The sequence below is a fragment of the Microcaecilia unicolor genome, chromosome 1 (assembly GCF_901765095.1).
Source record: "Microcaecilia unicolor chromosome 1, aMicUni1.1, whole genome shotgun sequence".
Lineage (NCBI taxonomy): Eukaryota > Metazoa > Chordata > Amphibia > Gymnophiona > Siphonopidae > Microcaecilia > Microcaecilia unicolor.
In genome coordinates, this window is record NC_044031.1 from 385,941,729 (window position 1) to 385,958,737 (window position 17,009).

General features: G+C 45.8%; 1 protein-coding gene across 2 annotated transcripts in view; it reads right to left on the reverse strand.

The window, feature by feature from the left end:
* Positions 1-274: 274 nt before the first annotated feature.
* The window catches only part of LOC115474908 (casein kinase I), a 195,514-nt gene continuing 178,779 nt past the window's right edge, over positions 275-17,009 (reverse strand). The window contains exons 6-11 of one of the 2 annotated variants that reach the window (XM_030210608.1): positions 15,435-15,605; positions 15,104-15,252; positions 14,106-14,298; positions 13,684-13,823; positions 12,267-12,330; positions 275-305 (exon numbers count right to left, since the gene is read on the reverse strand). In XM_030210608.1, the coding sequence (XP_030066468.1) occupies positions 12,298-12,330; positions 13,684-13,823; positions 14,106-14,298; positions 15,104-15,252; positions 15,435-15,605 (686 nt within the window). In that variant the 3' untranslated portion in view covers positions 275-305; positions 12,267-12,297. Of the gene's footprint in view, positions 306-10,604; positions 10,775-12,266; positions 12,331-13,683; positions 13,824-14,105; positions 14,299-15,103; positions 15,253-15,434; positions 15,606-17,009 lie in introns of those variants that run through there. The other variant, XM_030210617.1, reaches the window with a different exon arrangement.

Genomic DNA, 17,009 nt, shown 5'->3' on the forward strand with positions numbered 1-17,009 from the left:
AGGGGAGGGGGGGAGGAAGAGGAGGGCCGTGCATGTGGAATCGTCAGAGGCAGCAGTGGCACTGGTGTCAGATATCTCCTCCATCATCATCATCAGTCACGATTCTTCTGAGGCCACTTACCCCCGTTGTATTTTTTTTTTGCCCTGTTTCCAAAACACAGCGATAAAAAGTCTACATACACACAGGGACTCGCCTCCATCCATTGGCAAAACAAAACAAACAAAAAAAAAATAAGGAAAAAAAATTTAAAAGTTTCTTCAAAGAAAAAAAAAAAAAAAAAAGGAAAAAAAATACAGTGAAGACACTGAGGAAGGAAAAAAAAAAGAAATTTAGTTTCAGAAATCTATCAAACTTTTGCTTCATTTATATAACATTTTCCTAGAAGTCAACAGATGTTATTGCTGTGGTGTTAATATTTAAAAAGGGCACAGAGCACAGGGTTGGCTGGAACCATAAGAGTATAACAATGTGAACCTCTCCTATGAGAGATGGCCACTTTAAAAACAAAAAAAAACAACCCAACAACAGTAAGACATGCTTGCAACAAATGAAAAGCATCTGCAATGAGTTATTTCAGAATTAAGGTGGAAGTTGATTGCCAAACTCCTTTCAGTGTCAACTAACGCAACAGTAAATTTGGACTGAATAAGCTTTTGCTCCTCTATTTAAAAGGGGGGTGGAAATGACGCTGCATGCCATGATACTTGACTGGTTAATACAGTTTATGATTTTCAATGTTAACCAAATTGGCTCTAATGTTTGGACAGTCACGTGTGATCCTCATTCAACTATCTACAGAGAAAGCGAAGATGCTTACTTGTAGCAGGTATTCACCGAGGACAGAAGGCTTCATATTCTCACACATGGGTAAATGCCTATCTGTGTCGCCTGGTCCGGCATTTATGCCAAAGTAAAAAGTCAGAGCTTTGTGAAGCGCAAGCTATGCTCCACTGTGCATGTGCCTTCTCGCCCGCCACGAAAACGCGGTTCTCTCAGTTTAAATTTAAAGCAAAAGGAATAAAAATAAAAGAATGAACGACAATTCCAAGGTGAGGTGGGCAGGATTGTGAACATGAAGCCTGCTGGAGAATACCTGCTACAGGTAAGTATCTTCGCCTTCTCCAAGGACAAACAGGCTTGCATATTCTCATACATGGGGAACCCCTAGCATCCAGGCTCACTCAAAACAAGAAACATTGGTCAACTGAGCCTTGCAATGGTGAGGACATTACACAGATTAACCTTAAACTATATACAATCTGAATGTGGATGCAGCCTGTAACAGAATAAAATGGGCCTAGGAGGGGGAGTTGGATTCTAGACCACAAACAGATTCTGCAACACTGATTGCCGAAACCAACTGTCACATCGGGTATCCTGCTCAAGGCAGTAGTGAGATGTGAATGTGAGGACTGAAGACCACGTTGCAGACTTGCTAATTTCTTCAATGGATGCTGACCTCAAATGGGCTACCGACGCAGCCATGGCTCTGACATTATGAGCCGTAACATGGCCCTCCAAGATCAGCCCAGTCTTGGCATAAGTGAGGGAAATGCAATCTGCCAGCCAAATTGAGATGGTGCGTTTCCCGATGGCGACCCCCCATCCTACTGAGATTAAAAAGAAACAAAAAGCTGGGCGGATTGTCTGTGGGGCCTTCTCTGCTCCATGTACTAGGAAATTGGAAGACTGTGCGTCCAAATGGCAGAAGAAATTTAATGTGGACAAATGCAAGGTGATGCACATTGGAAAGAATAATTCAAATCATAGTTACCTGATGCTAGGGTCCACCTTGGGGGGTCAGCACTCAAGAAAAAGATCTGGGTGTTGTAGATAATACGCTGAAAACTTCTGCTCAGTGTGCAGCGGCGGCCAAAAAAGCGAATAGGATGCTAGGAATTATTAGGAAAGGGATGGTGAATAAGACCAAAAACACTATAATGCCTTTGTATCGCTCTATGGTGAGTGAGTCTGCACCTTGAGTACTGCATTCAGTTCTGGCCGCTGTATCTCAAAAAAGATATAGCGGAATTAGAAAAAGTTAAAAGAAGAGCAACTAAAATGATAAAGGGGATGGAATTCCTCTCATATGAGGAAAGGCTAAAGAGGTTAGGGTTCTTCAGCTTGGAAAAAAGATGGACAAGGGGAGATATGATTGAGGTCTACAAAATCCTGAGTGGTGTAGAACGAGTAGAAGTAAATCGATTTTTCACTTGTTCAAAAAGTACAAAGACTAGGGGACACTCAAGGAAGTTATATAGAAATATTTTTTCACTCAACGAATAGTTAAGCTCTGGAACTCTCTGCCGCAGGATGTGGTAACAGCGGTTAGAGTATCTGGGTTTAAAAAAGATTTGGAAAAATTCCTGGAGGAAAAGTCCATAGTCTGTTATTGAGGCATACATGGGAAGCAACTGCTTGCCTTGAGATTTGTAGTGTGGAGAGTTTCCATGATTTGGGTTTCTGCCAGGTTCTTATGACCAGGCTTGGCCACTGTTTGGAAAACAGGATACTAGGCTAGATGGACCATTGGTCTGACCCAGTATGGCTACTCTTATGTTCTTATGCAACCCATGGTGTGCAAGCTGCTTTCGCCAGGATGGGCATGAGGTTGGGGAAAGAACGTTGGCAAGGCAAGACAAGACAATCAACTGGTTCAGATGGAACAACACAACCTTCAGCGGGAACTTAGGATGCGTACGGAGGACTACTCTGTTGTGATGAAACTTAGTATAAGGTGCATCCACTACTAAAGCCTGAAGATCACTGACCCTACGAGCTGAAGTAACAGCCACCAAGTAAACGACCTTCCAGGACAAATACTTCAGATGGCAGGAATTCAGTGGCTGAAAAGGAGCTTTCATCAGCTGGGTGAGAACAACGTTGAGATCCCATGACACCGGTGGAGGTTTGACAGGGGGCTTTGACAAAAGCAAACCTCTAAAGACTGTCCAGAGATAGGCTTACCGTCTACACGTTGATGATAAGCACTAACATCACTAAGGTGAACCGTTACGGAGTTGGTCTTGAGATCAGACTCTGCCAAGTGTAGAAGGTACTCAAGCAGGGTCTGTGTAGGACAGGTATAGGGCCCTGCTCTCACAGCAGATGGCAAACCTCCTCCATTTAAAAAAGAGTAACACCTCTTAGTGGAGTCTTTCTTGGAAGCAAGACAGACCTGGGAGACGTCCTCCGAAAGACCCAATGAAGCAAATTCTAGATTCTCAACATCCAAGTTGTGAGAGCCAGAGACTGGAGGTTGGGATGTAGAAGCAACCCCTCATTCTGAGTGATGACAGTCAGAAAGCACTCCAATCTTCTGAGGATAATTCCAGAAGAAGAGGGAACCGTATCTGCCATGGCCAGTACGGTGCGATCAGAATCATGGTTCCGTGGTCTTGCTTGAGTTTCAACAAAGTTTTCCCCACTAGAGGTATGGGAGGATACGCATACAGAAGACCTGTCCCCCAGTTGAAGAGGAAGGCATGGGCCATGGGCCTGAAACAGAACTGCGGGACTCTGTGGTTGATCTGAGTGGCAAAACGATCCATCGAGGGGGTGCCCTACGCTTGGAAGATCTTAAGGGTCATGCCCATGGGAAGAGACCACTCACGTGGTTGCATTATCCTGCTCAGTCTGTCGGCCGGGGCGTTGTTTGTGACCGCCAGATAAGTGGCTTAAAGCAACATGCCATTCAGGTGAGCCCAATGCCACATCTGGACAGCCTCCTGACAGAGAGGGCGTGATCTGGTGCCCCCTGCTTGTTGATGTAATAGATTGCAACCTGATTTTGTCTGTTTGAACGAGAATAATTTGATGGGACAGCCGATCTCTGAAAGCCTTTAGAGCGTTCCAGACCACTCAAAGCTCCAGGAGGTTGATCTGAAAATTTGTTTCCTGGAGGGACCAAGTTCCTTGAGTGTGAAGTCCATCTACATGAGCTCCCAGGAGAGAGGCATCTGTTATCAGCACCTTTTCTAGATGAGGAATTTGGAATGGAAGTCCCAGAGTCAAATTGGATTGAATAGTCCACCACTGAAGAGAGTGAGCAAGCTCTGGGAACACTTGGGATGACATCCTCCAGATTCCCTGTCTTGATACCACTGAGAAGCCAGGGTGCATTGAGCTGGTCTCATGTGTAGACATGTCATGGGTGTAAGGTGGAAGCCATGTGACCCAGCAATCTCAACATCTGCTGAGCTGTGACCTGCTGAGAGGCTCGAATCTTGGACACCAGCAAGACAACATTGTCTGCTCTGGCTTCCGGGAGGTAGGCTTGAACCTTCTGTGTGTCGAGCAGGGCTCCTATGAACTCCAATTGCTGGACAGAGTGGAGATGGGACTTGGGGTAGTTTAAAACGAATCCTAGTAGTTCCAGCACCTGCATATTTAACCGCATAGACCCCTGAGACCCTGGGAGCTGACGCGAGGCCAAAAGGCAACACACAGTACTGAAAGTGATGTGTTCCCAGTCAAAAATCAAAGATACTTCCAGTGGGCAGGAAGTATTGGGATATGAGTGTATATGCATCCTTTAAGTCCAGAGAGCATAGCCAATCATTTTTCTGAATCATTTAGAGAGAATGGTGCCCAGGGAAACCATCCTGAACTTTTCTCGGACTAGAAATTTGTTCATGGCCCTTAGGTCTAGGATGGGATGCACCCCCCCCCCCCCCCCCGTCTTGTTCTGCACAAGGGAGTACCTGGAATAGAATCCCTGCCCTTCTTCCCCTGGTGGTGGAACAGGTTCGACCACATGAGCCTTCAGAAGGGCGGAAAGTTCCTCTTCAAGTACCTGCCTGTGCTGAGAGCTGAATGAATGAGCTCTCTCGGTGGGCAATTTTGGGGGTTTGGAATGCCAATTGAGGGTGTATCCAAGATGGACTATTTGAAGAACCCACTGGTCGGAGGTTATGAGAGGCCAACTTTGGTGAAAATTTTCAGCCTCTCCCCGACTGGCAAGTCATCCAGAACGGACTCTTTTACTTCGGCTATGCTCTGCCGGAGCCAGTCAAAAACTCGTCCGTTGCTTTGACTGGGGAGCAGCAGGGCCTTAGGCGCATGCTGTTGAGAATAAGAATGCTGGGGCTGAGCCTGAGCCACAGTGTACCTATGCCTAGAGTAGTAGTAGGGAGCACTCCTTGACTTGCCAAAAAACCTCCTAGATGAGGAGGTGGAAGCAGAAGGCATCTGGCGGGAGAGAGAAGAGATAGTATGCATGTGCTTCTTGATTTGGTCTGCAACCTCCTCATCCTTCTCTCCGAAAAGATTATCCCCTGGCAAGGGGCATCCGCCAACCTCTGCTGAACAGAATGTTCCAAGTCAGAAACACGCAGCCATGAAAGAGTCTGTGCATTGCTATACCGGGATGCCACATCAAAAGTGTCATTAAGTGCCCCTGGCCAAGAACTTGCGACACACCTGCTGCTTGACCAACTGGCGAAAAGGCTCGGCCTGCTCCGGAGGGAGTGTATCGACCAAATCTGACAGCTGTCTCACTGAGTTTTGCAAGAAATGCTCGTGAACAGCTGATATGACTGAATGCAGATCAGCACTGTGGCCTGGTACACCTTCCTCCTAAAAGAATCCAGGGTCCTAGCTTCTCTGCCTGGGGGATCCGAGGCATAGTCTCTAGTACTCCTGGCTCTTTTGAGAGTGGATTCCACCACCATGGAGTCATGAGGCAACTGAGGCTTACTGTGGATCCAATACTGGGTGTCAATCTTCTTGGGGACAACAGGGACCGACAGAGGGGACGACCAGATCCTGATGAGGACTGCCTTGAGTATCTCGTGGAGAGGAGTCATCACAGCCTCTTTAGGAGGAGATGTATAGTCCAGGACCTTGAGCATCTTGGCCCTGGGTTCATCCTCCACCTCTAAAGGAAATTGAATGGTATCAGCCATTTCCTTCACAAAAGGTGGGAAAGAAAGGCTCTTCGGCAGGTGGTGGGGAGGGCTCAGAAAGAATCCCACAAGACTCATCCAAGGAAAAGTATCTGGCATCCTCCTCCAATTCCCATGAGCACTCCTCCTTGGTGTCAGATAACATCTCCCTATGGGATGTTCAAGACCAGGCCTGCCTCGATACCAAGGAACCATGTTCTTGAGAGCGGCGTTGAGAGACAGGCTCCTGCCTCGACTCCAGCAAAGCTTCCTCCACTGACATCAAGGCGGTACCGGCCTGGATGGCAGTCGACACCGGGACCGCAAGCGGTGCTGGTGGCCGCACTACAGGCTGAGGGCCAGGTGGGGCCGCAGCGGAAGTATGGCAGGTACAAGAACTCCTGATACCGAAGCACAGCGCTGCACGAGGCCATCCAGCAGCTTAGATGTGCTCATTGAGGGCTGACATCAGGAAAAGCCAAGGTGTCAGATGAAACAGGTTGCAAAACTGCTGGGGACAATACAGGAGCACGATCTCGGCTGCTTGGAGACAACTGCTTCGGCACCTCATGTAGGGAGGGAGAGTGGTCCTTCTGGTGCCAACACTTCTTGGGTGCCGAATCTCTCGGTGCCCTGAAGCTCCCGGCACCATGTAATGAGGCTGACCGATGATGGTGCTTCTTGGCTTTCACCTGAAGCACATGATCCATGCTCCTTGGTGCCGAGGACGATGTCGAATCCTCATGTCCCCTTGGGGGTCTACACAGCAGGAGGCCTTGAGACAGGTGGAGACCCACTCGATGCCTCACTGCTCAAAGTGTCTTGAGGTCTCAAAGCAGCCATGCTTACTGATACTCCTGATGCCGGTGTGACACAACATCAATGCAGACGCCTCTGGCCTCGATGCCGATGCTAACGTTGAGGAACCAGACCTGCCTCCAAAAATCTTTTCACATTGAGCCTCCCAGGAAACCTGGGTCCTTCATATGAAGGCAGAGAACACAGTTAGCAGGGCTATGGTTGGGCCCAAGACACTGCAGACACCAAAAATGGGTGTCCCTTCCCGAGATGGTCCGGTTGCACCGGGTATAAAGCTTGAAGCCACTGGGAGTCTTCGTGGATATGGACGGGAAGATCTCACTGGCCAAATCAAATGACTCGATGGCACCTGTAAAAGGGGCAAAGGCATGAAAAAAAGGGACTACCCAACTGGAGTCAGGGCCTAAAAGCAGCCCATGTTGCAAATAAAGGAAAATTAAATGCAGGCAAAACAAATACTAATATAAGGGTTTGTTTGGTTTTTTTTTTTTTTAAAGAAACAAACCTGAAATAAAAGAAAAGAAAGGCCGAAAGCACTCTCTATAATACCGAGTGTGTGAAGAGAGACAAAAAAGCGCAGTTTCTCTTCATGCAGAAAAAAATGAAATGGCGCAGACCGTGTTCTCATGATGAGCGCAGCTCATGCTTCATAAAGCTCTGACTTTTTACTTTGGCATAGATGCCAGACCGGGCAACGCGGATCGGCGTCTATCCACATCTAAGAATATGCAAACCCGCTTTTCCTTGGAGAACACAGAAGAATACAAGCACCATTCTCATATATATGAAAGGGAGGGTGTTACTAAGCTGCAGTAACTCAGGATTTTGCTGAAGTTTTACCATGCAAGCCTCTAACCTGCATGTCTTCAATATCATGTTAGTGACTCACGTGAATTGAATTTTTGCATTGCCACAACTGGGACATCACGTGTTCTTGGCTGCAGCAATGCAAGTGACTTGGGATCCGCTATCTTTTGAAAGAGCTAGGCAGGAATAGAATAAAATTTACCTTCCCACCGGAAACTACTGCAGGGGGAGGGAGAGGTCAGGAGTGATCACCAGATGATCCCACCCCAGAGGCTCAAGCCCTCTACTGGTTGGGGGGGGTGGGGGAGGGGGGGTGCTGCTTGATATCTTTCTATTAAAACTTGGTATCCCACTTTAAAGGTCACAGAAATTAGTGTGAGGGTTTTGGCTGCCATTTTGGAGACAGGAACCACTAGGGCAGGAACTTTCGAGGATCACTCATGTCACAGGTGCCAAGGTGGCAAATAGGGGTTTTTTTTTGGGGGGGGAGGGGTAGTTTAATTCTTTTCTGCCCCGGCCCCTTTAATAAGGTCCCTGGGAACAGCAGACCATGAGTAGCAGTCCAGTGCTCAAGAGAGAAAAGATAATGCATTCAGTCTTATATAAATGTTTATTCTTAACTCTGAAATCTCATTAGTGTACCTGCATTGTATTAAAAAATTGTGTTTAGGGCAAACAGGCATTCTCTTTACACACACTGGTAACTGGTGCTCAGGGCTGGCTCAAGGGATAGTGGTGTTTTGAGACAACGTGATTTTGCGGTGCCCCCCTCTTTTCTCACAGGTTTGGCATCTTTCCCCCTCCTAGCGGGTCCAGCTCCTCGCCTCTCTTACTTGCCCGCAGTCCTGTAAAGTTTACAGCAGTCACCAGCGACAGCAGCATGACAGGCTGCCTTCGACCAGCTCTTGGGTCCTTTCCTCCAACATGTCCTGTCCACAGGAAGTTGCATCAGAGGAGGCAGGACGCAACAGAGGAAAGACGCAGGGGCTGGTTGAAGGCAGCCTGTCATGCTGCTGCCACTGAACTGGTGACCGACAAACTTTATAGGACTGCAGGGGAGTGAGATGATGGAGTAGTACCAGTGAGGTCAGAGGCTGGGTATTTTGGCACCCTTGGCCAGAGCCTCACCTGGTCCAATGGTTAAGCTGGCCCTGCTGGTACTCAGAGGTAGGAAATCCTTCTTGCTGTTGATGGAAGGAGGGCAGAATTCACTGCTCCTGGGAAAAGGGCCCTCCCAGTCATCATTTACCAGCAACACCTGTGGCCCAGACTTGTGGTCCATGCTTACAGACTCCGAAGACCACGACTGATGGCTCCTAGGTGAGGTAGAGAACTCTAGAATATGGAGGGAAAGCTGTGGGCCACTGCTCATGGTGCTGGACCTCAACCCCAGTTCTAAGCAAGCCACAATTCTTCCCCTGTCCATCCCTTGCTGTGTGCCCTTCCTGCACTCCCATTTACATTACAAGCTCTTTGGTGACAGGGACACTGAAAAATGTGAATTCTCTAAGCATGTATTTTCTCTGTAGACGGCTCTCTAGTCCCTGATGAGCCCTGGTGGATTGAAAGTAATTTTTTTTTTTTGCTGTTTTCTGATTGGCAGTTTTCTGTTACCTAGTGCTTTATGTTTAGAAAGCAGTGATTGAGCAGCCTTGTAGGTGCCCAAGCATTTCCCATGTCTCACCAATATGAATGAGACCCAAATATTGCTCTCAGGTCACAGCCTTTTAATGAGAAAAACTTCTCTTTAGATGGCATACTATTATACATTTATAATCTCTCAATTTAAAAGGGATTTTGCATATTAATGGATGGGAATGGTTTCACAAATTGTTGTATATGTCCTTTTATCTGGAGATCTGGGGGAGGGGGGTGTTTGCAGTCGGCGGTCGAGAACAGAGTGGTTAGTATTAAATTAGCATACTGGGAGGGGAGGGATGATGGCAGGGGAGGGCTCAGAGTACGATTTTGTTATAAATGTTACTTATTGTTGGCACCGTTTCAACATTACATGTTAGTTGATTTGCTATGTGAACATCAGAGCTGGTGATTATTCTCATTTGTGCTGTAAAACCAATAAAGATTAATGGAAAAAAAAAAGGCAGATGTATGAATCCCAAGCGCCAGAAACAGGTCTGTTTTTCAGTACATTTAAATCAGGCATATTAGCATATGTTTGGCCTGAGAAACCCTGTCCCCTGCCAAATAAAAATAGTGGGCACAGTTGGTTACTTGTAAAACCAGACCTGTCCACAATCCTTGAAGTCCTGGTTTATTTAGGCTCATCTGTCCTTTCAGGATGAAATGCATAGAAATGGTGTCTGGTGCACAGCAATCGCCAGACGAGGGCTCCCTTTTTCATATAAATATAAATAAGCTATTTCAGTTATTAGGGTACCAAGGCAAATAGATTACTCAAAGCTACTTTCCCTTCCCAAGGCTAACTCAGCAAAAAGTATGACTTTTTTTAAAATCCAAGACGATAAAAAGCCCATAACTTACTATAAAATTATCTAACCTTTAAAAAATATGACTTTTTTATCCAAGATGATAAAACTCCATAACTCACTATAAAATTATCTAATCTATCTGCACCACGGATTAGCGTGTGTGGCATAGGCAAGTAGCCTGGTAGGTTGAACAGTGTTCTAAGATCCAGGAAAACCAGGTTTCAAATCCTGCTGCCACTCCCTGTGTGTGGCTTTGGACAATCAATCACTTAGGGCCTTCTTTTACAAAGCTGTGCTACCATTCTCGGTGCGGCAAATGAGAGAAAGCCCATTCAATTCTTATGGGCTTCCTCTCATTTGCCATGTGGGAATCACTAGCGCGGCTTTGTAAAAGAAGCCCTTAATCCTTTGTTGATTCAGGTATAAACCTAGAGTGTGAACACTATAGGACTATGAAATACCTGCTGTACCTGAATGTAATTCACCTTGAGGTACTATTGAACAGGAAGTGTGAGCTAACCCTCTCCCCCGGATTAAATATAAATAAAACTCATGACTTTCTTATAAAGGAGAGACATTTTCTTGCTGGACTGTGTCAAAGAAATTTTAATCCAAGTAACAGCTGAAAAAAACTGAAGAAAAACTGGGAGGTATCACTAATCCAGAAAAAGCTATGTAAACCCCTACATACAAACTGCAAGCTAGAAGCATCAATTTTGGGCTGAACTTTTTGCAGGGTCGTCCTTAGGTGGAGTCTGAATACTGAACGCCACACGTAATATCTCTGTCTTCATTCAATCCTGATTTTGCATCTGACAAGCAACAAAATCAGTATTTTATTTAGAACCAACGCGAGAAAAAAAAATGAATAAAATTAAAATAATCCACACACACACAAATAAAAAAATCCTAAGGTACACATAATATAAAAAAAAAGAACTAGCAACATTCCAGATACTTTAAGCCCACAAAATAACATCCAAATGCAATATATTTAAAAGTGGGAGAAAAGTATTTGTTGTGCTTTGGTACCCCAATATCTAAAATGAAGGCCACAATAAAAAATGCTTTTTCAAATTCCGCTTAGAAGGGACATTTTTTGCGGGCTGCAAAGAAAACTCAAGGTTATCAAATAATGATAATATGCGTTAACATAAATGGCTCACATACATCCTTCTTCGAAAGTGTAAAGAGAAGAAACACAATGTCTGGAAAGGTCATAAATCAAAACAGTATGCTGATCTTAGAAAATGATTTGCAACCAGCAAAAGGTGTTCACTGTTCTCCAGGACTAAAAGGATGACATGTCTGAATTGGTCACGTGCTCAGTGCTGAATGGCACTGTGCCGGGGGACAGGTAAGTAAAATAGAAGAGCTGAAGGCCACACAGCATCTTCTGGGCCCTCTCATCCCCTCTTAACACTGATCTTTGAAGTGTTTTTTTTTCTTGTATTTTTCCTGTCAAAAGAAACCCAACACCAAGAAAGAATGAATGAACTACTCAAGCATCCTTCCAAATGAGACCAACTGATAACCCCAAAGTGCTCTTTCACCACTGCACCCTGTTTGAAGACAAAGGGACAGGTTTTCTTCACAACCATTTCTTTACATTGTTACCAATCAAGCAAAATAACTACGCAAAGATATTGTTTTCTCTTGGCATACACAAAACACCACAATACCACCAGCCAGAGGAAGCCTAAGGTGCTATCAGGAGGCATTTGGTAGTTAGAAAGCGTGAGTAAGCACACAGCATTGGTAGGTTTTTGTTTTTTTTGTAATCATATTTCTTTTCAGATACTTGTCACATGTATTATTTTGTAATCCATCCTGGGCTTTATTGATAGGGTGAATAATCAAACGATTTAAACAGCCAGGACAGGATCATGGCTGTGAAATCGCTTGACTGGGGCTAACTGGGCATATTCAATGGCACTTAATTGAATAATGTCCCTGAAAATGTCCAGTTAATGCCCAGCCCAAAACCGGCTACACTGAAGGCATTCTGGGGGCAGAGTCAGCACTTAACCAGCTAAGATAACCAAACAGAACACAGTCCTATCATTACACTGTTCTCCATAGCCAGTTAAGTGCTGAATATTGTACTTAACCAGCTATGTTTCACCATGCCTGTGTACTTGGAAATTCAAGGTTGGAGCCTGGACATAGCCGGGCATTTAATTTCCAGGGTTAAGCTAGCAGTGGACAGCAAAATGCTGATCACTGCGCCTGAATAATTGGGCCCAAAAGTATAAAATACATATCCACTGCCACCAGATGGCAGTAGTGAAGCTGGGTACTTACCTAAGCAAACATTGGTCCAGTGGCATCCAGTTCACTTCCCAAGGTGGTCAAATGGCACACTGGCCTATGAAGAGATCAAGATGACAGCCATGAAATGCAAGTGGACAAACAGACAGGGCAGGGTTGGAGTGGAGAGAGTATGAAAGACAGGCACAGACAATGCGGCAAGTCCAAAGATGTAGGGAAGGGAAGTAGGACAATCAAAACCATGCAGAATTCCAGAGGTAGAATGTAGAGTATTTATTGAAAACTCAAATACAATGGACTCGACAGTCCAAGTTTCAGCAACAGTGTGCCTGCTTCAGGAATCGAGAATTTGTGTAAACCTTGTACGTACTCATGAAAACAGCAAGGTATAATTCATGCCAGACAACACACAGAGTTGTACAAGCAATCGTTATCAGAGTATCAAATCCGCATTGTTTGAGTGGATTCACATCTCTGTGTGTTGTCTGGCTTGAATTACACCTCACTGTTTTCACAAGAGTACATATAAGGTTTACACAAATTCTCTGACTCCTGAAGCAGGCACACTGTTGCTGAAACTCGGATTGTCAAATCCATTGTATTTGAGTTTAATAAAAACTTTTGACTACATTCTACCTCTGGAATTCTGCAAGGTTTCGGTTGTCCTATATACATCCCTTCCCTACTTCTTTGGGCTTTTTGATGCTTCGTAGGGAATTCTTCCTTGATTTGACAGACAATGCAATGCCATAAGATCTCTGCCTCCACTATTTGCACCATTGCATGCAGGTGTAGTTAACAACGTACAAGTCAGGGGCGTATCTGCGTGGGGCCTCAGGGGCCTGGGCCCCCGCAGATTTCGCCCTGGACCCCCCTACCGCTGCCAACCCTCCCCCTCCGTTGCTCGCTTACCTTCGCTGGCGGGGGACCCCAACCCCCGCCAGCCGAGGTCCGCGTCCTCCTGCCGCTGCCGGCTGCCTTTGGTGCTTTCATTTGTCCATTGAAGCTGGCGCCGATGAAAGTTTCTTTTGAGTCTGACGTCGCTGCACGTTGTACGTGCAGGACGTCAGACTCAGAAACATTTTCTGAGTCTGACGTCCTGCACGTACAACGTGCAGCGACGTCAGAGTCAAAAGAAACTTTAGTTGGCGCCAGCTTCAATGGACAAATGAAAGCACCAAAGGCAGCCGGCAGCGGCAGCGGCAGGAGGACGCGGACCTCGGCTGGCGGGGGTTGGGGTCCCCCGCCAGCGAAGGTAAGCGAGCAACGGAGGGGGAGGGTTGGCAATGGTAGCGGCTGGGGGGAGGGGGATCGGCAATGGCGGCGGCGGCGGCGGCGGCGGGGGGGGGGGGGCTATAATGTGCCCCCTCACTCTGGCCCTGGCCCCCCCTACCGCCGCAGTTCAGATACGCCCCTGGTACAAGTGCACGAAAGTTCAACCGAACCTCACCTGTGATGCTGAAATCCGTGACACTTCTTGTCGTCCTGTCAGGTCAGAAGATGACACGTTGGCTGGTGCTCCCCGATGTAACCTCATGCTCACCTTCCGCTCTCTGTCCACCCGGGAAATTGCACGAGGAGATGTGTTACCTACACAGGAAGAAGACAAATAGGACTTCATTCTGCTACAGGGGGTATGTTTCAAGTCTCTACTCCTCTGCCCCACCCCCCCAAACCCAGAGTATATGCAGACAAATATATTCCTCCCCATTTATCACAAATGCATACAGGCTTCAAACTTTTGAAAAACACAGCTTTGGTGCACATCATGGCATTTTCAATCCTGGGGTGCCGGGGGCTGCTGTGGAAGCCTATCACTGGTAGTAGAGAGGGAAGACACAGCAGCACATTCACTGGAGTCCCTCTACTCACCAGTCTGCTGGATCCGTGATGCTGGTGTGGCCGTCATGGGCTCAGCGCCATTCCGCAGGCGGTTGGCAGTTGCTCCTGCAGGAGGTCCTGGAGGAAGGGCACGTGTTGCTGAACCGCGCAGTTGCCCCATCCTTTCTTCCCGCTCGTGCTCACGCCTCTCTCGATCCATGTCCTCTGGATTTCGAGCTGCTCCCTGTAGAAACACACCCACCCCCAATGAGAAGGATGCATAAAAGGCCTGAAAACCCTACACTCAATAGGCAACAACCATCAGGACTCCAAATCCCCTACCCAGAATGGAACACTTGCAGCTGGGGACCGCAATATCCCTAACACACAAACCCTAAACTCAGAAACCTTATATCTGGTGGAGGATTTGATCAGTGACCCTATGAGATCATTAGGATGTACAAAGATACTGGGAAACCGTGCAAAAGATCTCCTCTAAACTGCAAGAATGGATTTAAAAAAAAACATTCCTTGTATAATGGATCTGACGGTTCACAGTATGAGTGCTGGAGCTGTCATCTCATATCTTCCCCTTCCCCAAAATGTTGGTTCACTATAGAAAGGATTCATGCTTTGGAACCAAAGCCCATGGTACAACAACTCACCCACCCAACATCAAAGAAGAAAACCAACAAACTCCAAGATTTGGGGTGGGGGGAACAGTAAAAAACAAATTGAAGAAAAACCTGGAAGACCTTTGAATCCCAGTTTCCAGTCCCAATTCAACTCCCAATTCCAAGAATGGCCAATATTCTCAGATCCTGGATAGAGGATTGAGCACAGGACTGTTCACCTTGTGGTGCTTGTTGCCCCCTCCTTGGTCCTAGCTAGTTGGCTTCAACAGTCAGCTCCCATGACTTGCAAATAATGTCCCTTCCAAAAGGGGGTCTGGATCAGACAGATACTCTCCTCTGTGTCAGAGGAAAAAGGCTCTTGACAGCATCCACCCTACTTCCCACTACCAAGGAGGTTGGCTGTATGTTACTTACGAATTTCAGCATGTTCCAGTCAAAGACATAGTCGTACGAAAAGCCCTGCCGGTGGAACAAGTTCCGGAAGAGTTGCCGTAGGTATGAGTAGTCAGGCTTGTCATCAAACCGCAAGGAACGGCAAAAATTCAGGTATGTGGAAAACTCAGCTGCAGACAGGAGACACGAAGCCAGTTAAAAAAAAAAATAAAGGTGGACAAGGGGTGGAACTGAGTGCCCACTCCCCAAAACAGCTTTAGTAACTGTGACCACTGCCTATGAAGATTCAGAGGCACAAAGACATATCCAAAACATGTTAAGCACAGTCAAAGGCTAGTGACCGATTACTTACAAGGATACCCTTTGCAGAGGACCTCAATGGGTGTGGACATTTTCTTCTCACTGATCCGTTCGTATTTTTGACGCTTTGTGGCTGCTTTCAGCCCCTGCCAGGGCAGTGAACCCAGGTTGAAGTACATGAGGACGTAACCCAAGCTCTCCAGGTCATCTCGACGACTTTGCTCTGAGGAGAGGGAGAATACAAAGGGAAAGAAAGACATGAGAAGGGCAAGGAGATGGAAAGACACCAACAGAACCATAAAAAAGGACTGAGGCTAACAAACAAGGGACAGCAGAAAATATTTGGATTGCTCCAATATGATAGTATAACTATTACAGATGTTACTGCACTCCGGTTTGACAGAGTAACTCATCTATTAATCAGATTGCACTGGCTCCTATTACAGAACGCTGTTTTTAAAAACTGTACTACATATTGTCGTTTTTATTGTAAAACTTGTTAAAAATTGGAGTATTTTGGATTTTTCCATTGTTGTAAGCTGCTGTAGTAATTTCTTGGTGGCATTTTGTGGTATGCTTTACTGTGTTTACTACTTTGTGTATATGTTTTTCTATTTGAAATTTAATAAAGCACTACTTAAAAAAAAAAAAAAAAAAAAAAAAAGTGTACCATATTTTAAGTTATTTATAGCTTGGCTCCAGGATACCTAAACTGCTTTATTCTGCTACCTTCTGTAAGGTCATAAGTACATAAATATTGCCATACTGGGAAAGATCAAAGGTCCATCAAGCCCAGCATCCTGTTTCCAACAGTGGCCAATCCAGGTCACAAATACCTGGCAAGATCCCAAAGAAGAAGTACAAAACATTTTATACTGCTATTCCCAGAAATAGTGGATTTTCCCAAAGTCCATTTTAATAATGATCTATGGACTTTTCCTTTAGGAAGCTGTCCAAACCTTTTTTAAACTCCACTAAGCTAACCGCCTTTACCACATTCTCTGGCATCGAATTCCAGAGTCCAACTACACATTGAGTGAAGAAACTTTTCTCCGATTAGTTTTACATTTACTACATTGTAGCTTCATCGCATGTCCCCTAGTCCTAGTATTTTTGGAAAGCGTAAACAGACGCTTCACATCTACCCGTTCAACTCCACTCACTATTTTATAGACATCTATCATATCTCTCCTCAGCCGCCTTTTCTCCAAGCTGAAGGGCCCTAGCCGCTTTAGCCTTTCCTCAAAGGGAAGTCATCCCAACCCCTTTATCATTTTCGTCATCCTTCTCTGCACCTTTTCTAATTCCACTGTATCTTTTTTGAGATGCAGCAACCAAAATTGAACACAATATTCGAGGTGTGGTTGCACCATGAACCCATACAAAGGCATTATAACATCCTCATTTATGTTTTCTATTCCTTTCCTAATAATACCTAACATTCTATTTGCTTTCTTAGCCGCAGCAGCACGCTGAGCAGAAGGTTTCAACGTATCAACGACGACACCTAGATCTCTTTCTTGGTCCGTGACTCCTAACGTGGAACGTTGCACGACGTAACTATAATTCGGGTTCCACTTTCCCACATGCATCACTTTGAACTTGCTCACATTAAACGTCATCTGCA